This window comes from Cetorhinus maximus, chromosome 24, assembly GCF_964194155.1.
Source record: "Cetorhinus maximus chromosome 24, sCetMax3.hap1.1, whole genome shotgun sequence".
Lineage (NCBI taxonomy): Eukaryota > Metazoa > Chordata > Chondrichthyes > Lamniformes > Cetorhinidae > Cetorhinus > Cetorhinus maximus.
This window is the reverse complement of record NC_135902.1, coordinates 54978014-55000351: the sequence shown is the minus strand read 5'-3', so window position 1 is coordinate 55000351 and position 22338 is coordinate 54978014. Positions and strand designations below refer to the sequence as shown.

General features: G+C 45.9%; 1 protein-coding gene across 4 annotated transcripts in view; it reads left to right on the top strand.

The window, feature by feature from the left end:
• Positions 1-1673: 1673 nt before the first annotated feature.
• The window catches only part of LOC144667634 (transmembrane protein 100-like), a 60472-nt gene continuing 39807 nt past the window's right edge, over positions 1674-22338 (top strand). For 2 of the 4 annotated variants that reach the window (XR_013573348.1, XR_013573347.1), the window contains exons 1-2: positions 1674-2285; positions 2835-3707. Coding sequence is in view for 1 of the 4 variants with exons in the window: in XM_078529110.1 (XP_078385236.1) it covers positions 2163-2285; positions 2835-3329 (618 nt within the window). In the remaining 3 variants the exon portion in view is untranslated. Of the gene's footprint in view, positions 2286-2834; positions 4658-6268; positions 6292-22338 lie in introns of those variants that run through there. The other 2 variants (XR_013573346.1, XM_078529110.1) reach the window with 2 other exon arrangements.

Below are 22338 nucleotides of genomic sequence, written 5' to 3'. Positions count from 1 at the left end.
TGTGAGATTGTGAGTGTGTGACTGAGTGAGACTGAATGTGTGACTTTGTGAGACTGAGTGTGTGATTGAGTGAGACTGAGTCTTGACTGAGTGTGAGACTGAGTGAGACTGTGTGAGATTGTGAGTGTGTGACTGAGTGAGACTGAATGTGTGACTTGGTGAGACTGAGTGTGTGAATGAGTGAGACTGAGTCTTGACTGAGTGGGAGAGTGAGTGAGACTGTGAGTCTGAGTGTGTGACTGAGCGAGACTGAGAGACTGAGTGTGTGACTTTGTGAAATTGTGAGTGTGTGACTGAGTGAGACTGAGTATATGACTGAGTGAGACTGTAAGACTGTGTGACTGAATGTGTGGCTGACTGAGACTGAGCTTGTGACTGAGTGAGACTCAGTGTGTGACTGAGTGTGACTGTGTGAGATTGTGAGTCTGAGTGTGTGACTGAGCGAGACTGAGACTGTGTGTGACAGAGTGAGACTGAGAGACTGAGTGTGTGACTGAGTGAGACTGTAAGGCTATGTGTGTGAGCCAGAGTGAGGCTGAGTGTGTGACTCTGTGAGACTGAGTGTGAGACTGAGTGTGTGACCGGGTGAGACTGTGAGATTGTGTGTGACAGAGTGAGACTGAGTGTGAGGCTCTGTGAGACTGAGTGTGAGACTGTGTGACTGAGTGAGATTGTGTGACTGTGTGAGACTGAGTGTGTGACTGTGAGGCTGAGTGTGAGACCGAGTGAGACTGTGAGACTCAGTGTGTGTCTGAGTGAGACTGTGAGGCTGTGTGACTCAGTGTGTGCCTGAGTGAGACTGTGAGACTGAGTGTGACTGAGTGAGATGGAGTGTGTAACTCTGTGAGACTGAGTGTGTGACTGTATGAGACTGAATGAGACTGTGTGTGACTGAGTGAGACTGAGTGTGAGACTGCGTGAGAGACTGAGTCAGACTGAGACTGAGTGTAAGACTGTGAGACTGAGTGAGGCTGTGAGACTGAGTGTGTGACTGAGTGAGACGGAGTGTGTGACTGTGTGAGACTGAGTGAGACAGTGTGAGACTGAGTGAGAGACTGAGTCAGACTGTGTGACTGAGTGAGACTGTGAGATTGAGTGTGTGTCTGAGTGAGACTGTGAGACCGTGTGAGATTGAGTGAGACTGAGTATGCGTGAGAACAAATTTAAAACAGAATACAGTACAAGTACTCAAGGTGGTCACACAGCATTTGTGGAGAGGCAGAATTCATGTTTCAAACTGATAACATTTTGTCAGAACTGGAAAACCTCAAGATGTAACAGGTTTTAAGCAAGTACAGAGGCAGGGAAAGGGCAGAGGGGAGGAAAGAAAGAAAAGGGATGGTCTGTGATTGGGCTGATGATGGAAAGATTAAATGACAAAAGGGACTATGGTGCAGGGCAAAAGGAGATGGTAATGGGTCAAGTAAAGAAACAAGTGATAGGTATAGAGAGGTGTAAATGAGAAATTTAATGAAAAATGTTGATGAGACTATGTGTGTGTGTGTATGTGAAGCTCTATTGTCAGCAGAGTGCAGTCTGGCAATGACTTTATTCAGCAGGAGGGTGAAAGGCTGATACACCCCCTCCTAATATCACTCCCTATCTCACACACACAGATTCCCTCTTCCCATCTCAAGTATGTTTAAACACTGATTTCATGGAAAGAAAAACAGAAGAAAGGAATGTTTGAAGGCCACCCTTTAACAGGCAGTACCACACCGAATTCACCTTAGATCCATGATACTTTCCCTTACAACTGGAGATGGGGAATGTGCGTTTGCAAAGACAGCAATAATTTCTGTCATTAATAGTCTGAAATATTACAATATATTAAATAGTCACATATTCTTGCTGAGATGTTTCTCTTTGATGTTGCTGGGATGTTGTTGTTTATATAAAATATTTTAATTAAGTAACAATAACATCGAGATAAGGACAGGCTGGTGTGTGCCAAGACTGAACGCCAGGATTGAGATCAGTGCAAGCAGAGAGAGAGGGAGAACCCGATCTGCAGGCAACCTCCTCCGGGAAGGATCGCTTCACTGTCACAGGAGGGGCTGAGGCTCAGGACACCGGGGCCACAGGGCAGAGACGGGGGACCTGTACAGCCTCTGTTCTGCTTTCCCCCTTCCTCGTACTGAGATGGGTCTCCCTCCTGCTAAATGTACCTGAGCAGCGAGTCCGAACCCGGCTCCCAACTCCTCTGTCAGCCTCACAGTGCGGATCGTTTGGCTACGCTAAGGAGGCTGGAGAATTCGGAGCAGCGCCTGGGAACAGCATTGAAGGTGGGTGCTTGAGTGGAGTGATCCTGGGCGCAGTTGGGTGCAGCATTCAGTGCAGTAACCCCGAGCACAGCCTCGGACACCTCTCACCGCAGCCAGGTGATCTGAAATGGATAAAAGGGCGATACAAGCAGATGCAATAGTGACTTTCAAAAGGAATTGGATATTTGTTTGCAGGGGCTATGAGGAAAGAGCAGGGAAATAGAACTAATCGGATAGCTCTTTCAAAGAGCCGGCCGGCACCGGCACAATGGGCCGAATAACCTCCTGCTTTGAAAGATTTTCAAAACAGATTGGATTAATTGTGAATAACCCTCATGTTAAAATTGCAGCTGTTGTGCTACGGTTTTTTAACGTTAATGTAATTGTGTATATTAGTATTGTTCGTGATTATTAATATTTCACAGTTCTCGTTGATCTTTCTATATTATGTAATATCCCAAGTGTTATTGTGCTTTGCTTCCCTATTTTTGAGTTGAGAATTTGGTATTTGTTCTCTGTCTCTCTGACCATACATTCACTGTCTCTCTCTCTCTCTCTCCATGTACTCAGATCCTAGGATGTGCTGACTGGATGTTATGGAGGAGTGAAAGCAGAGAAACTTGTCTGGGAAATAAAAGGGGAAGAGAGAACAGTCCTGAAAAGTGCAGGATGATAGAGGAACCAGTGAAGGAGATCCCAGCACTCCCGGTTCTTCCCAATATCCCAGAGAAGGGCTCCGACTGCCCGACTCCAGCAGCTACTCAGCACCTGACCAGCCAGAGCCAGCTGACGGCAGCTACAGGTGGAGCTGAGCTCTCCTGCTCCCGTTGTACTGTGCCCTTTGGCCTGGTCATCCTGATTGCTGGCACGGTGGTCACCGCTGTTGCCTACAGCTTCAACTCGCACGGCTCAATTATCTCAGTCTTCGGGCTGCTCCTGCTGACTTCGGGTCTTCTCCTGCTGATCTCCAGTGCCGTGTGCTGGAAAGTGAAACAGTGTCGAAAGCGAGCCAAGCGGAGAGAGAGCCAGACTGCACTGATGGCTAACAGAGGGCTGGTGGTCTAAGAAACACTTTATATCCAGACAAGGAGACCAAATCACTTCATCTGGGACCTAAAGCCAGTGCATCCAACTCATGGAGATTTGCAAGGACAATACTGGGTGGATTGTTCTACAGCTGTAATGGACTGGTTTACAATATCACTTCAAACAATAAATAATTCATCGACTCATGACCTTAAGTAACACAAGACAAAATTTCCATTATCTCTTTATCTGGAGCCATTCATTTCACCTGCTGAAGCCAGCTTGTTAAAGGAGTGATATGAAGATGTTCTCTGAACTGATGATTGAAAGGACGCAACCAACTCTTTGGATCTAACTGTGAGTCCCAGCATGCCCAAGATAGCAGCTAGTTCCAAATTGAAGACTGCACTAACTGTGGTATTAAAAATCATTTTCGTACTAATTTATTGAAACCCCTATTGTCGTCTGTAAGCTAGACTGTAATACAGTTATCTGGATTGCTCCTTGTCAAGAAATGTTTAAACAGGGAAATGTTCTTCTACCTCTTAGGTTGCACGTGGTCTGCTATCTTTCCAGCTACCCTTCCCGTCTGTGCCCATCCCTTCTTCCCAGAATGTTTCCTCCTACTCTCTCTTTTTACTCTTACTGCTGTCCCACATGCTCCACCACGGCCCTTCCAATTCTGAAAACCATGTTCTACCCGTTCACAGTTGGGTCTGTCAATGTCCTGCGTTCACTAACTGAACCTGTGTTGGTCATATCTTCATAACAATTTAATTCAATAAAAAAAATCTATACTTGGAATGAGGAAAATGTAATGGATTGATAATATCACACAAAGCCTCTCTCTCTAATCTGAGGCATATGGAGTTTGATGAATTCTCACTCCCTGGACCTTATTTCAATATTCAGTGTGAGGATGGCAATGAGAATCATCTTTATGATCACACAAGAAAAACAGAAAAAAATCAATAAAAGAATTAATTTTAAAGTAACCAAAGAGTCACCAGGAATGAAGGCTTTTGACTTGTCAATTTGATTAGTTTCTTACTCTCCTCTCCTTCCTTGCTCATCCTTACCCCTCCCCACCTCCTCTACCCTTCCTCTTCTTCAGCCCTTCTGTCCTCCTCCCCACTCATTCTCCCTTCTTCCTTTCCCCTTCTCCAAAGTTCTCATTGTCCAACAATTTGAGTTGATTTTGATGATACTAGGGTCAGCTTCAGGTGACATGCACGAATTTGATGTGAATCTCAATCAATGTCTTTCTGGCTTTCACAGTGTGTCTAGCCTGGCACTTAGATATTTCTCTATGGCTTCCATTTGAACGGTACATGATATCATCAAATAAAACTCCTGTTTCACTGCCATCAGTCCTGGCCTCTGACTTAATTTCCTGGATAAATAATTCTGATTTGTTTTGGATAAAAGTAAAGGGATTCAGCTCGGCAAAATGTGAATAATGCAGAACAGGTGAGATAGAGATCAAATACAGGGAGAGTAGTAAACAGCTGAAGGAGAGTAAAGGGCAGATACAAGATAAAATAGGAAAAATAGAGGAGAGCTTAGGACAGAAATAAGGAAGAAACAGAGCTGATCCAGAAACATACACGTTAGATACAGGAAAGTACAAGACAGATACAGATTAGTACAGGGCAGATAAGGGGCAGTTAAGGACAGATATAGGGGAGATACAGAACAGATACAGTAATGTACAGGAGAGTACAAGACAGATACAGGATCATTCAGGGCAGATGTAAGAAAGTACGTGCACATACATCAAATACAGAGCAGATACAGAATTCTAGAGGAATTACATAGGGGTATATGCTAGAGCATGATGGATTAAAAGCTGATACAGCTGATACATATCTATTTCTTCCCATCTGAAAATCTGTTCTACAACCTTTCTCCTCACCTCCAAACCCCCTCCTCTACCAATCCCCCCACCTCCAAACCCATTCCTCTACCCCTCTCCCCACCTCCAAACCCCCTCCACTACCCGTCTCCCCATCTCCAAACCCACTCCTCTACCCCTCTCCCCATCTTCAAACCCCTTCCTCTACCCCTCTCCCCACCTTCAAACCCCCTCCTCTACTTCTCTCCCCACCTCCAAACCCCCTCCTCTACCCTTTTCCCCACCTCCAAACCCACTCAATTACCTCTCTCCATATCTCAAAACCCAGTCCACTAACTTTCTCCCTACTTTGCCAAGCTCTTTAAAATATTATTTTCGGGTGGAATCATCCCAGATTTGCACAAAGTGCAGTAGCAGGCAGGAAAAAGGACATTTTACCCACCAGCCACAGTGTCAGCTTTTGACGCCATATTGTTCCCATTCCTGGTGCATCATTAATTATGCATTCACAGGGAACACGGCAGATCGCTGGCGGGTGGGCTTGGATTTGCCTGACACGCCGTGATCTCAGTGCTTCCTCGCTCAAAGCACCTTATTTAAAGTGCAGCAGAGCGTAGCCTACTTCATGTCTTCAGACCAGGACTGTTCCAAGCGACAGATGGCCCCAAAAACAAAGAAGATGGCAAATTTAGTGACGCCTCTCTGGGGTGCCTGCTGGTGCAGTGGAAGGCCGCCATGATGTCCACTGCCCCTGCTCTGGCTGTAGGAGGTTCAGTAGAGTCATCAATCCTGCCTGGGAGGCAGTGGCAGCAGTGGTCAGTGCCACTGGAGCACAGAGGAGATCAGCCATCCAAAGCAGGAAGAGGATAAATGCTTTCCACCAGGGTAAGTTAACCACCTCATCACTCTCAACTCACACACTCACAAACTCATCACACATCCACAGGGATCTCACAACTCATGGGACAACACCACTAACACTCACACACACCCTCACAGCTCCATCAGGCTCATATCCTCTGGAGCTCGCATCCTCATCCCGTCCATCGCTCCACTCACCACACAAACATTCCATGCATGGCCATGCATCCTGCTCACACTCTCTCCATCTGTTTTCATGCAGGAGAAGCTGGCTCACAACAGCAGGGAGAGGTGCCAGGCCGGGGTGGAGTGGCCCACATTAGGCCCCTCATTCACTTTGAGGAGCGTGCCATCGCGCTGACTGGTGAGGACATGGACTGTGCCTGCGTTAACAGTAAGGTCGGTGGTGAACACCCATGTGAGGATCCTGCACCCCATCATCCCTCTCTCACCGCAACTGTGAGTGCTCTCTCTCCTGTTTTTGACTCTGCTGCCATGCACTACTTATCTCTATTTTGGTTCACATGGAGCTCTGCCAAGTGTCCGACACCCTCAGCCAGCCAGTTCCTCAGCTCCATCCAGATTCTCACCTCCAGCCAAGAGGACACCTCCTCCATTGAAGAGCTGGAAATAAGCAGCTTGGAAGACAGGTCAGAGCACTGACCCACACCCTCCACCAGCGCAGAGAGACACACCTCGGTGGGACCTAGATCTAGAGCAGGCTCAGGTTCATAATCTGGTGGTCACTGCACGGACATGTGTTTGCAGCAGGAGGAGGTTCAGCCGAGCTCCCCGGCACTCGGAGGACTGCTGGGGAAAAGACATCTGTGAGGTCTGAGTCAGATGATGAGCCTCTGGATTTGGCCTATAAACTCATCAAGGAGAGTCAGATGAAGGTGGGGGAACATCAGGCAGAGCTGTTGGAAGCCCTCAACAGAGTGGCATGCGAGTCGGAGGAGTGTGGCTGACTATTCTCTGGTGAAGTGGTGCCCACATGTGTGCATACAGAGGCCTTCATGGAAAGGATGGTGGACGCCACGGAGACCCTGGTCCAGCAGAATGCGGAGATGCACACAGACCTGCATTCCATCGCGGTAACCATGGGTGAGTTCCTGGAGTGCAATGCAAGAGGGAAACGGGGCACCTCAACCCTCCAGGTGTTCCTTCACCTCAAGGAGTCAGATCAGGGTCCTCTGGCGCCCAAAGCGAGGAGGAGTGCCAGCTGGACATCCCTGGTCATCAACTCTGGAATTTCAGAGGCTGTCCTCTCCCTCTGAGTCTCTCTGCCATTGACCGCCCCCCCACCACCCCAGCCCACTTCCTCCTCTGTCACTGCTGAGGGAGCAGCTGGCCTACAGGAGGACAGCCAAAGCAAGCCGGGCTCTCAAGTCTTGGCTCTCCAGAGGACGCACGCCGAAGTCATCAGAGGCAACAGGGCCGACCATTGCACAGGCTGTTCCCGCCCCTCCTGCGGATGTCAGGGCAGCACCTAGAAGAAGTGATAGGCCTAGAAAAGTTAAGAAATTCTGATCGCAAATGGTTGCATGGGTGAACACATTTTGTCACTTTCGAATCTGGAAACATATTCATTTTCACTGAATAATGTGTAATGTTGTCTTTCAGCTTCATTTATAGCTTCACAAGTCCTCCTCCTGCATGCGCCCCCACCCCCACCCCCACCCCAACTAGCAGCTCAGCTGTATGCAGCTGTAACACAAGTGATTCTGGAGGTAGAATGTGTGTGTGTGGCAGGACCTTTCGGAGCCTCGTGCAAGCACTCTCCCATGCACACTAAGCTTTACTGCCCAAGCATTTTGAATGCTGCCTGTTGGGGCTCTCTTTCAGTTGTCCATCTGAGCTGACCTGTATCTCTGCCCACCCACTGATCACACTCCCATGCAGCACCTGATCCCGTCCAACACAAGGCTCAGCTCACTTTCCATTTGAAAACCATGGTCATAGTCAAGTTTCTCATAAGCTTCCCTGTCCTTTCCCATCCCCCAGGCACCCATGTCCTTTCAGTCATCACTGTTGACACCCCGGGCATCATCTTCCACCTCCCCACTATCACCTAGCAACCCAAACCTTTGTCTTTCGGGGATATCCAGGTGAACGTGCACTTTCCCTACCTTCCTGAGAATCCCACCCCCATCCACATTCACCTCCCCGACCTCCTCCTTCTCACCCCCAGAGTCCATGTCTGCCTCCGAGTCACCATCAACCACCTCACCGTCCCTTCTACCACTACCGTCGCACCCTCACCCTCCCACCTTTCCAGCTTACCCTGCCCCCTCTCATACTCACCATTTGCTCCTACCATGCCCATCCTCAGTTCGCTCCCCAGGAGGCAGTCATTGACTCCACAGACCCCTCCCGTACATGTTCACCTGGACATCCCCAACTTACTCTCTCCTTTACCCTTACTCTTTCCCCCTCCGAACTCCTTCCTCTCCCCAGCACTCCTTCCTCCCTTTGAACTCCTTCCTTCTCCACGGATCCTTCCTCCCTCTGGACTCCTTTGCCCCTCTGACTTCCTTCCTACCCTCAAACTCCTACCCCCTCCAAACTTCTACCCCCTCTGAACTCCTACCCCCTCCGAACTCCTACCCCCTCCAAATACCTTCCTTCCCTGAACTCCTTGCCCTCACTAAACTCCTTCCTCCTCCGAATTCCTACCCCCTCCAAATACCTTCCTTCCCTGAAGACCTTACCCTCACCAAACTCCTTCCTCCTCCGGATTCCTTCCTCCTCCGAAATCCTTACCCCCCCGAACTCCTTCCCTTACACCTTCCTCCACCTTGAACCTACCTCCCTACTTGCCTCCCTGTTACACCCTACTCCTCCTCCCCCCAAACTCCCTCCTCCACCCTTACTCCCTCCTCCACACTTACTCCTTCCCCTCTCTGAACTTCTTCCTCTCCACAGACTCCTTCTTCCACCTGGACTCCTCCCCCTCTCCGAACTCCTTCCTTACCCCAAACTCCTTCCCCCTCTGAACTCCTTCCCCTTCTGAACTCCTTCCCCCTCTGAACTCCTTCCCCCTCTGAACTCCTTCCCCCTCTGAACTCCTTTCTCCCCAAACTCCTTCCCTCCTGAAATCCTTCCCTCCTCCAAACTCCTTCCTTCCTCCGACCTCCTTCCTTCCTCCGAACTCCTTCCCCCCTCTGAACACCTTCCCCCCTCTGAACACCTTCCCCCCTCTGAACACCTTCCCCCCTCTGAACACCTTCCCCCCTCTGAACACCTTCCCCCCTCTGAACACCTTCCCCCCTCCGAACTCCGTCCCCCCTCCAAATTCCTTCCCTTACACCTACCTCCCCACTTGCTGCATTCTCCCATTACAACCTCTCCCCTGGTACTCCCTCGTCCCCTCTCCCTACCTCAGCCCCCTTTGACACCTTCATCCTCCCTCCCAATCTCACCCCCCCCAACATCTTCAACCCTCCCTCCCAAACCCACCCCCTTGACACCTTTGTTTCGCTCCGCAATCTCACCCCCACCAACACTTCGTTGCCCCCTCCCAACCTCACTCACTCATAACAACTTCATTTCCTCCCCCATCTCACCTCACCCCTCCCAGTCAAATCTAGACCTTTCTTTCCCATTCACAGCTAGACCTTCCTCTCCCCACTCTCGCTGATCATCCGTAGCAGCCCATGGCCAAGACCATGATGTTCCAAAGCAGACCCGAGACATCAACAGGGACCTCCCACCTTCCATGAGCTGCTTCATGGCAGAGCCATGTCCATGTGAATCCACCCAGCATGCGATGGACATGTTCCTCCAGGGTCCGGTAGCTGTTAGGCTGCAGCATCCTCTGCTCCTCGAATGTCCGCGATTTGAGCCAGGCCCTAATGGTAAGTCCTGACTTCTGCACGTCACACTTGTCCAAAATGTGTTCTGGGTTGGCATGTTTTCCCGCCGATGTGACGGTAAATCTGGCATGGGGGAACGATTCCGGTCAGGCCTTACTTTGTATCCTATTAGTGGGGTGCAAAGTGGGTTCATGCCAGCCTCCAGTGTGATTGGCGTTCCGCCATGGCGGACACCATCGAATGATCCCACTGTGCTTTCATGCTGACGTGAAACTGATTTTTAGCCTTCTCGCCATATTGACGTACCCCCCCGCCCGCCATGACGCCCAATGCCAATGGGGTCAGAAAATTCCGGCCTTTGATTGTGCCTTCATAAGCAAAGATTTATTCAGTTTTTGCCTTGAAAGCAGCATCAATCAGTGGCATGTTGGATCATTCTTGTGAGCTTTCTAAAAGGTTTATTTTCAGACAGGTTATTTGCTTTGATGGAGACAGATAGATATTTAGCAGAGTCAGGCAATGCCAGTCACTCATGTGTCACTGGTGCACTAGGATACAGGGACCCAAACAGCCATGGGTCAGAGAGTTGCAGTTTCTAGATGAGATAGAGAGACCTTTATTCCAATTGAAAACAGGAGAGGTGAAGCTTTGCTGACATGGTAACTTACATCAGAAACCCAACATCATCATCACCCATCTTTTTAATTTTCCAAAACTCCCTAGATTTGGGGAAGGTTCCATTAGATTGGAAGATAGCAAATGTAACTCCATTATTCAAAAAGAGAGGGAGACAGAAAGTGGGAATCTACAGGCCAGTTAGTTTAACATCTGTCACAGGGAAAATATTAGAAGCTATTATTAAAGAAGTTATAGCAGGGCGCTTGGATGAGCTCAAGGTCGTAAGGCAGAGTCAACTTGGTTTTGTGAAAGGGAAATCATGTTTAACCAACTTATTGGAGTTCTTTGAGGAAATAACATGTGCTGTGGATAAAGGGGAACCGGTGGATGTACGATACTTAGATTCCCCGAAGGCATTTGATAAAGTGCCACATCAAAGGTTATTGCGGAAAATAAAAGCTCATGGTGTAGGGGATAATATATTGGCATGAATAGAAGATTGACTGGCTAACAGGAAGCAGAGAGTTGGCATAAATGGGTCTTTTTCAGGTTGGCAAGATGTAACGAGTGGTGTGCCACAGGGGTCAGTGCTGGGACCTCAACACTTTTAGAATTTATATAAATGACTTAGATGAAGGGATGGATGGGATGGTTGCCAAATTTGCTGATGACACAAAGATAGGTAGGAAAGTAAGTTGTGAAGAGGACATAAGGAGGCTGCAAAAAGATAGTGATAGGTTAAGTAAGTGGACAAAGATCTGGCAAATGGAGTAAAATGGGGGAAAATGTAAAATTGTCCATTTTGGCAGGAAGAATAGAAGAGAAGCATATTATCTAAATGGTGAGAAATTGCAGAGCTCTGAGGTGCAGAGAGATCTGGGTGTCCAAATGCATGAATCACAAAAGGCTAGTATGCAAGTACAGCAAGTCATTAGGAAAGCTAATAGAATGTTATCATTTATTGCAAGGGGAATTGAAAAGTAGAGAGCTTATGCTTCAGTTGTGCAGGGCACTAGTGAGATCACATTTGGTGCACTGTGTACAGTATTGGTCACTTTATTTAAGGAACGATGTAAATGCGTGGAAGCAGTTCAGGGAAGGTTTACCTGACTAATACCTGGAATGGGTGGGTTGTCTTATGAGGAAAGGTTGGACAGACAAGGCTTGTATCCACTGGAGTTTAGAAGAGTAAGAGGCCACTTGATTCAAACATATCAAATCCTGAGGGGTCTTAACAAGGTGGTTGTGGAGAGGATGTTTCCTCTTGCAGAAAAATCTAGAACAAGAGGTCACTGTTTAAAAATAAGGGATCATCCATTTAAAACAGAGATGAGGCGAAATTTTTTCACTCAGAGGGTCGTGAGTCTTTGGAACTCTCTTCTTGAAAAGGTGGTGGAAGCAGAGTCTTTGAATATTTTTAAGGCAGAGATGGATAGATTCTCACTAAGCAAGGGGGCGACGGGTTATTGGGGGTAGGCGGGATGCAGATTTCAAGTTACTATCAGATCAGATCAGATTTTATTAAATGAGGGAGCAGGCTCGAGGGGCTGAATGGCCTACTTCTGCTCCTTGTTCGTATGTTCGTATCTTCGTCATACATCAAGTGCAAACGAAATTTTTCATTTCTTGAACGTCCAAGTCCTATAATGGTTTGTGCTGTAATGATCTGGGATCTTATTGCATGGCTCTGAGCAGCCTGTTACTGTTGTAAGACCATGGTATCTGTGAGCTTCTCACCTTTATTCAGATTCCATCCAATCTGTAACCAGTTGTGATTTGCTCTGTGTATTTGTCAGGAATGAAAGGATACAACAAACAAGGCATATTTTGTCTGCTAGTCTCTGCCTGTAATGGAGAGTAACTGCCTATCACTGATTGATCAATACTGCAATGCCAGAAGATCATATTTGATCTTAGAGAACACTGATTTCAGAACAGGTTAAAATTAAACTTATTCTGTTCAATCCATCCATAGAATTGTTTTTTGTGTTACAGTTGAATGTGTTTCAGAAGGACACAATCAAATTAGCAACATGAACCAATCACAATGGAATGTTTCTGTTGAACAGCTCAGAATTGCTCACTGGAGCTTGAAGGTTTATTTAAAACAAATCAGCATCTTTGTTACAACAGCAGGGAGAGGTATTTGATAATCATGCCTTAAATCATTGTAAACTAACATCCATAGGAGTCATTTCTATCCTCATGATTTTATAGACAGTCAGCATGTAAGTTTGGTAAAATGTGAAGAACTATCTATAAGTTACAAGGGAATTCCATTGAAATAGTTAGTATAAACAATCAAGAAATAATTTTTCAACGAGGAGGGATTTGAGGGATACAGTGAGAAGGTGGGATTGAGGAATTTGGAGAAGGTATTGTGTGTAGAGTTAAAGGTTATGGTGGGAAGATAGTGTTGAGGGTCCATGGGAGAAAGTGACTGGGTGAGGGTGAGGGAAATGGTGAGTAGTAAGGGTCATGGGATATAGTGAAAAGGTGGGTAGGTGGGGTTGGGGGATATGATGGGATGGTGGGTAGTTGCGAATCAGGGATATAGTGAAAAGGTGGGAACGTTGAGCTAAAATACTTTTTATTGTTTCCAAAATTTTCTGAGGATGATTGTGCGCCTGTTTTACCAGGTTGGTTGCAAAACAATAGTGTCCAGAAGTAAACTGTCTCATCAACACTTGGAGAGATTGCACTGGGCAAGTCAAAGGTTTCCAGAACTCAATGCAAACTCCAGCTAGCCAAATAGTAATTAATTAATGACGTGCAAAGTTGCACACAGACTGCCCTGGAGAGGGTGTGTGTACAAGACATAATGCTCCAGGAAGTCACAGCAGTAAGAAGGGGTGAGTCCATGAGGAGATCTGAAGGTAAAGATGAGAATCTTAAAGTAAATTCTGTGGGGCACAGAGGCAATGGAACTTGCCAAGGTTAGGGTGTGGATATTGCCCTTAATGTGGATGAGTATAAGGGGTAGAGCTCCACAGGCAAGTGACACCCAGATGAATATGACCCATAGCCCATAATGTTGGACAGATATGGCTAAGATTAGAAGTTAGGACTGGAGAACCAGTAAACAGGCACAATGTCTCAAATCCAGCTTTAAGAAAGCCGGACATTTTTATAAGCTGCCAGGTATGAATTTAAATTTTTATTAAATGAGTAAAATAACTCACCAGCTTGTTCGGCTAGGTGCTGCAATGGCGTGGTGGTGCACCAGACTGGTAGCAACAAAGTTCAAATAAGCACTTCTCTCCTAAATTCTGAATAGAGTTAAGGAGACAGACCTAGAATAATTTAAGAAAAAGCTGAATTCTGCAATGGTGAGGGAGCAGGGTACTTTGAGCTGAGATGGACTGAATAAAAAGAAAGACTTGCATTTCTATGACACCTTTTTAAATTTACTCTTGCATGAGATGTGGGCATCGCTGGCAAGGCCTGCATTTGTTGCCCATCCGTAATTGCCCTTGAGAAGGTGGTGGTGAGCTGCCTTCTTGAACCGCTGCAGTCCATGTGGTGTAGGTACACCCACAGTGCTGTTAGGGAGGGAGTTCCAGGATTCTGACCCAGCGACAGTGAAGGAATGGCAATATACAGAAGGGGGTCGTATTGCTTGCCCCCCCCCAATGCAAGTCTGCCAGCAACCGATGCACCTGAAAGAAGCCTTCCCCGCAGCCATAACACGCTGCCGGTGGGCTAAACAAGCAGAGAATGGGGCCTCTGCCCCTCAGTGGGAGGAAGACTCGCCCTCAAGAGCTGCCAGCCAATCTGATTGGCTGAAACTCTAGCAGTCCCAGCAGCGCCAGAACTCGGTAGTGGTCACTGTTGGGACTGCAAGGAGGCCCACAGAATCACAGCATTTCAATGGCATACGAGGCCATTCGGCCCGTCGTGTCTGCACAGCTCTCCAAATGAGCATTATGACCTAGTGCCATTGCCCTGCCTTTTCCCCATAACTTTGCACATTGTTTCTATTCAAATAATCATCTAATGCCCTCTTGAATGCCTTGATTAAGCTGCCTCCACCACACTTCCAGACAGTGCATTCCAGTCCCGAACCACTTGTGTGAAAAAGTTTTTTCTCACATCACATTTGCCTTGGGACGAAGAGGACATGGATTCCAGAGAGAAGTAAGTTGAGGGTATTTGACAGGGAGAGATTGAGGAGCCAGGGAGTGGGGTGGGGCCGTGGTTTTTGGGGGCCTGGCAGGAAGGAACTAAAAAGGTATCATCATGGGAGGGGTGCCCTCGATACGCACAGGGCACCCCTCCCCCGGAGGATATACTCACCTTCCTTCCCGCATTTTAAACAGTTTCTTTAAAAAAACAGCCTGTCCACTCCTACTCATCAGCCCTACTGTAACCATATATTGGCATGGGCAGTGTATTATTCCAATCAATTGGCTTGGTAACAAACTGAATTGACTGTTAATTATTTATTTTAAAATGGCAGTGATATGGGTGACAGCTCGGGGGTGGGGGGTGGGGGGGGTGGGGGGGCGGGGGGGGGGGGAAGGTGGTGGGCTTGTCACCTCTCGTATTTTACATGTCCCCCCAGCCAAAAACATGCCAGGTGGGAGGGCCGTATAATCCAGCCCATTGTTCCAGTCAGGATGGTGTGTGACTTGGAGAGGAACTTGCAGGTGGTGGTGTTCTCATGCATCTGCTGCCCTTGGCCTTTTAGGTGGTAGAAGTCATCGGTTTGGAAGGTGCTATTAAGGAGCCTTGGTGAGATGCTGCAGTGCATCTTACACATTGCTGTCACTGTGTAACAGTGGTGGAGAGAGTGAATGTTGAAGGTGGTGGATGGGGTGCCGATCAAGTGGGCTGCTTTGTCCTGGATGGTGTCGAGCTTCTTGAGTGTTGTTGGAGCTGCATTCATCCAAGGGAGGGTATTCCATCATACTCCTGACTTGTGCCTTGTAGATAGTGGACCCTTCACAACCACAGGATGTTAGAGCTGTTTCCAGCAAATGAAGTACTTTTGAAGTGTAGTCATTATTGAAATCTAAGAAATGGATAGGGTAGGATAGCAGTTGCATCTGAAGTCAGAGGAACAGAGACTGTTGGCTAAAATGCACAGGAAAGATAACCCAAACAAGGTGGGTCAGGGAGGCGACGGTGGAGGATTGTAGGCAAGGCCATGGGGGGATTTCAAAAAATGTTCAAGATCTTGGGAAATGGTTTTGCTGGGACACAGGAAGCCAGGAAAGCTAGGATTCTTTAGGTCTATTGATCCATTCCTATCCCTAAAATATCTTATGGAAAAAATAATATGTATCCTTGCTCTACATTGGAAAACAAATAACATTGCATTAGTTGTGAGACAGCACAGCTTTAAAATGCAGGAAGGTAACAGGAATACTCATTTCCCTGTCAAATTGCAAAGACAGAGCAGAGTGACAGCAATTTAAGTGGCAAGAGTCATTGATTAAAATAGAGAAATTGTGACCAGCAACTCTCTTAGTGATTAATCCCATTAACTGAATCCTCAGGAATCCTATAGCAACAAGAGGTGCTCTGCCTGGCACATAACTATCACATTAATCAGCATGAATCAAACCTAAAGGACATAAATGGAGCCTGAACCCTCAGAGCTCTCTCACAAGCCAACAAAAGATTTGCTGCAAAGCCAGAATCTGAGTACTGCAATACCCGTGGTTCTGAAGATTACTCAGCTCGTTCATTTATGATTTGACATTCTGTAATACATTGGACAACATCTCTCTCTCAGGGATGTCTTTGCTCCTTGTGTACCTTTCTGACAGTGCTCAACAAAGCAATGCGATGATACAACCTGTCTCTGAGAATGTCATTACACGTGATATAAATGACTTGCACCATAGCCTGTGTTGAGTTGGCTGATGGTCTTATTCGCAATGAATGTCCATTGTAAAATTGAAAAAACTGCATTTATCTACTACTTTTCTTTAGCTCAGAAATATTTCACAGCTGATGAAGTAATTTTCTGAACTATTGTACACATGTAGGGAAAGCAGCTATCATCTTTGGCCAACTCACAAAACATGCATAGGAGAACATTACGACCAAGCTGATGGTTTCTAAGGCCTGTGTTCTCAGCACCTTGCTGTATGGCTGTGAAACATGGACAACTTACAACTACCAGGAAAAGAAGCTTAATAATTTCCATCTTCACTATATGCGGTGCACTCTCGGTATATTCTAGAAGGACAAAAATCAAAAATGTGGCAGTCCTCTCAAAGACAGAGCTCTAAGAGAGTTGACGCTAATTAAACAGAGGCAGCTTCAGTGGATCAGGCACATCCACAGGGTGGAAGGCGGTCGCATGCCCAAGGGCCTTCTGTATGGTGAGGTGGCCAATGCTAGACGACCAGTGGGCGCCCAAGGCTCCACGTCAAGGATTCTTGCAAGTGTGACATGAAGACCTTGAACATTGACCATCACAACTGGGAGACACTACCTGGCAAAAGAGGGAAATGGCAGACCTCCTGTGGGCTTGCGTGCACTACCACAACAACCAGTGGCTACAGCAGCTTCACAACAGGCACCAATGCTGAAAACAACAACCCACAACGTCAGGTGGCAGCTTCCTGTGCAGCACTTGCGGCAGAGCCTGCCTCTCAAGGATTGATCTTCACAGCCATCAACAAAGCTGGGCCAAATAAATATCCCCCTACCCTAAATGGATTGTTTGCTGTGCGTCCATCATCTCTCATAGATGGAAGGATGCCAAGAACAGGTGTCACTGTTGTAATGTAGAGAATCACAGCAACTAATTTATGCACAACAAAGTCCCACAAACAGCAATGATAAATTACCACATAATCCAGTTGTATGATGTTGGTTGAGGGATAAATGTTGGCTTGGACTCAGGAAGAACTCTCCTTTTATTCAAATAGTACTGTGGGATCTTTTTTGTCCACCTAAGAGGGAAGATTGGGCCTCAGTTTAACATTTCATCTGACAATGTAACATTAATGTAATACTGCACTGAAATGTAACCCTAAATTTTGTGTTCAAGTTTCCAGAGTGGGACTAGAACCCATGACCTTCTGACTCCTACATTCAAGTTTAATGAAATAATATGGGGTGAAGTTAAACAACACTTAGAGAGGCATGGGCTAATCCAATCAGCATGGATTTGTAAAGAACAAGTCATCTTTGACTAATTCTAATGAGCATATAGATTAAGGGCGTGTGGTTGGTGTTGCATATATGGATTTTCAGAAGACATTGGATAAGATGCCACATAAGAGATTTGATGCAAGAACAATGAGAATGTAGCTGCATGCATAAATAAGGGGTAAAAAGCAAAGAGTAAAGATAAATAGGTAGTTTCAGATTAGTGCTATTTTTTCCCTCCTCCATTTGCTCCCCTTTAGAAGGCCTCTCAGTGCCTTTCACCATCTTTACTATTTGTTACATGATTAGTAATGTCAAGTATTGAATCTTGGGCCAAAAATGGGAACCCCCTACACTGGACCTGTCCAGGCCACCTAAAAAAAATTGTTAGCATTGGTGCCTTACAAATGATGTGCACTCCCCTGACCTCGCATGATAGCAAGGCCAGTTCTGAGTGTAATTGCTGTTTGAGAATTTTCAGGCCCCAGACACACTGTAGTATCTCACCTGTTTGTGAGCTAAGGGAGTGCATTGGGCTTGTCTGTGATGCACCCCATGGATGAATGACCATGATTAGAAGTCAACCATGAAGGCTTTGCAGACAATCCCTCACCTAAAATCCAGGCACATACATTTTCCAGCACAAGTCACAAGACAGTGATTAGGAGGAGCACCACCAAAAACAGATTATCTGATTAGATTAGCTTTCATGTTATTTGTGAGACCTATGTGGGTTCAAAATGGCTGTTGTGGTTGTCTACATAACTACAGTGACTGCAGTTCATGTATTTCATTGCATCAAGTGTTTGAGATTTTTCTGGGAGATGCAATAAAATCCTACATAAATGAAAGTATTTTTCATAATGACAATCCTGATATTAATAAAGCTTCTATAAGCTGTTCAGCAATACTCTGGGAGCTCAGTGAGATTTATACAGTACAAGCTAGGATTAAGTATTAAGCCATGGGGACAGCATGGACTGTCGTGTGAAATTCCTCTAAGGAAGTTTGCACTCTGCTTTTATTTTTGCTATCTTTTAAACTTCCTACAGATTTGCCCTCAGTGGGAGTATATTTGGAATTATTTTAGTGATAATATTGAACAATCAGTTCAAATCTGGGGATTGCGTTCTCAAGTGATTCCAAACTGTTGGACAATATTGTATATGAATGTCTGACAGACAGAGACAAGGCACAAGGAGAGACACAGACTGACACAGCCAGATAAGCACAGGACAGAGAAAAAGAGTGGGGCAGAGAGAGAGAGAGAGAGAACAATGGAGACTGATGGACAGAGTGGCTGAAAGTCAGGGTACAGAGAAATAGTGTAAAATAGAGAGAGAAAGGTTTAAAAACTGACAGAGAGGACATAGCAAGTGAGAATATAAGGGACAGAGACAGCAGGGCACAGGAAGTGAGACAACAGAGGGCAATAACTCAATCAAGTGCCAAAGGCAGGAGTTGGTAATTTTGCTGGAGATGCAGGTCATGTTTCAGGCCCCCAGAAACTTTGGGTGATCACAAACTTCATTTATTCCATCTGATACAAAATATAAGAATAAACTGATGAAAAAGTCAAGTGTAAACAGTCTAAAAAATGAGGGTGGTCAGAAATGAAATAGCCTTAAAATGAGGGGAGTTGGATAGAGAATGTGAATAGCTACTAATAGAAATCAAGGACTGAGAGCGAAACAGGAGGAGGTCATTCAGCCCCTCAAGCCTGTTCCGCCATTCAATGAGAACATGGTTGATCTGTAGCCTAACCCAATTCATCTATTCTGGTTCCACTCGCTAGCAAAAATGTATCAATATCAGATTTGAAATTATTAATTGAGTCAGCATCTACTATTTTTATGGGAGAGTTCCACACTTCTACCATCCTTTCAATTAAGAAATAACTCCTAACTTCGCCCCTGAAGGGCTTAGCTCTAATTTTATGCCCCATTCTCCCAGACTCTCTTATCAGTGTAAAAAGTTTTTAAGAACATAGGAGCAGGAGTAGGCCATTCAATCAGATCATGGCTGATTTAATTGTGGCCTTAATGCCACTTCCTGTCTGTTCCCCATAACCTTTGGTGATTCCCTTGTAGTTAAAACTAATTCATTTTTTCTATCTACCATATCAATTCCTTTCAAGATGTTAAAATCCTCAATCAAATCACCCCTCACCTCTCTATATTCCAAGGAATACAAGCCCGCTTATGTAATTTCTCCTCATATTGTCATCCTTGGAACCCCAGTAACATTCTGGTTAATCTGCCCTGCCCTTCCTCCAAGTCCATTATCCTTTGATGCGGAGCCCAGAACTGTACACGGTAGACTATTTATGGTCTAACCAGGGCTTTGTATAGCTGTAGCTAAACTTCCTCATCTTTATATTCTAGTCCTCTATTTATAAAGGCTAACATTCCATATGCCATTTTGATTATTTATTGGACCTGACTAAATATCTTTGGACTGCCACTGTTCCTAGCTTTTTACCATTAACAAATACTCAGATCTATATTCTTTTGATCCAACAGGGACATTACCAAATTGGTAAATGTGCACAGGGATTTAGATAGGGTAGCTGTAAATTGATAGTTAATTTAGACAGTGGTCACAGATTAGTAAATATATTTCCTTCCAACAGAAGCAGTTGATTGTTTCCTGCAGAAAATTGCTGGAGCAATATTGGGTCACGAATGAGATTATATGTAGAGAGGCACAAACAGAACCCAAACCTTGTAACAAGACAAATGTCTGTATTCTTTGTATTACCGACTGTTAACAAATTGTAGAAATTGCAGGTATTAAAACTGCATTTTCCTATAATTTTATCAGTGGTTATTAATTATAGACAAAAACAGATAGGCCCCTGAAGAGATATTGGGGCCAAGAGTAAAGAGTATCAGAGTCAGTTGACATTAATTATTAATATCAAAAAGAGGTTCAGTGTCTAACCCACTGTCCCAGGATGTGAAAGGACAGTGAGTGACCCACTGTCCCAGAGTGTGGAAAGACAGTGTGTGACTCACTGTTCCAGTATGTGAAAGAACAGTGTGAAAGGACAGTGTGTGACTCACTGTAACAGTATGTGAAAAGACAGTGAGTGACCTATTGTCCCAGAGTGTGGAAAGACAGTGTGTGACCCACTGTCCCAGAGTGTGAAACGGCAGTGTTTAATCATAGACCCATTGACATTTACAGCACAGGAGGCCATTTGGCCCATCGTGTCCACGCCGGTCAACAAAGATCTGACTAAACTAATCCCATTTTCCAGCGCTTGGCCCATAGACCTGGAGGCTATTGCAATGCAAGTGAATATCTAAATACTTCTTAAATGATACAAGAATTTCCGACTCAACCAACCTTTCAAGCAGTGAGTTCCAGACTCCCACCGCCCTCTGGGTGAAAAATTTCTCCTCAACTCACCTCTTATTCTTCTACCTTTTACGTTAAATCTATGGCCCCTGGTTATTGACATCTTTACTAATGGAAAAAATGCTTTCTTATCCACCCTATCTATGTCCCTCATAATCTTATACACCTCTATCAGGTCCCCTCTCAACCTTCGCTGCTCCAAAGAAAACAACCCCAGCCTATCCAACCTTTCCTCACAGCTCAGACCCTCCAGCTCAGGCAGCATCCTGGTATATCTCCTCTGCACCCTCTCCAGTGCAATCACATGCTTCCTATAATGTGGTGAACAGAACTGCACACAGCACTCCAGTTGTGGCCTAACCAGCGTTTTATACAGTTCCAGCATAACCTCCCTGCTCTTGTATTCTATGCCTTGGCTAATAAAGGCAAGTATCCCATATGCCTTCTTAACCACCTTATTTACCTGCCCTGCTACCTTCAGGGATCTGTGGATATGCACACCAAGGACCCTCTGATCTTCAGTACTTTCCAGGGTCCTACCATTCATAGTGTAATTCCTTGCCTTGTTAGCCCTCCCCAAGTGCATTACCTCACACTTTTCCAGGTTGAATTCCATTTGCCACTGCTCTGCCCATCTGACCAGTCCATTGATATCCTCCTGCAATTTATGGCGATCCTCCTCACCATTTACCACCCTACCAATTTCCGTGTCATCCGTAACCTTCATTATCATACCCCCTGCATTTAAGTCCAAATCATTTATGTACACCACAAGCAGCAAGGGACCCAGCCCCAAGCTCTGCAGAACCCCACTGGAAACAGACTTCCAGTCACAGAAACATCCCTTTACCATCACCCTCTGCTTCCTGTCTCTCAGCCAATTTTGGATCCAACGTGCCACTTTGCCTTGGATCCCATGGGCTCTTACTTTCTTGACCAGCCTGCCATGAGGGACCTTATCAAAAACCTTGCTAAAGTCCATGTAGACCACATCAAATGCATTACCCTCATCAACGCTCCTGGTTACCTCCTCAAAAAATTTGATTAAATTTGTCAAACATGACCTTCCCTTAACAAATCCATACTGACTATCCCTGATTAATCTGTGTCTCCAAGTGCAGTTATATTCTGTCCCTCAAAATTCTTTCAAGTAACTTCCCCACCACCGAAGTTAGACTGACTGGCCTATAATTTCCTGGTCTGTCCCTTCCTCCCTTTTTTAATAATGGGACAATGTTAGCAATCCTCCAGTCCTCTCGTACCTCACCTGTGGCCAGAGAGGATTTGAAAATTACTGCCAGGGCCCCTGATATCTCTTCCCTTGCCTCCCTCAACAGCCTGGGATACATCTCATCCAGGCCTGAGGATTTATCCACTTTTAAGGCCGCTAAACCTCCAGCTGTGCGTGATATAAGAAGAACGGTAG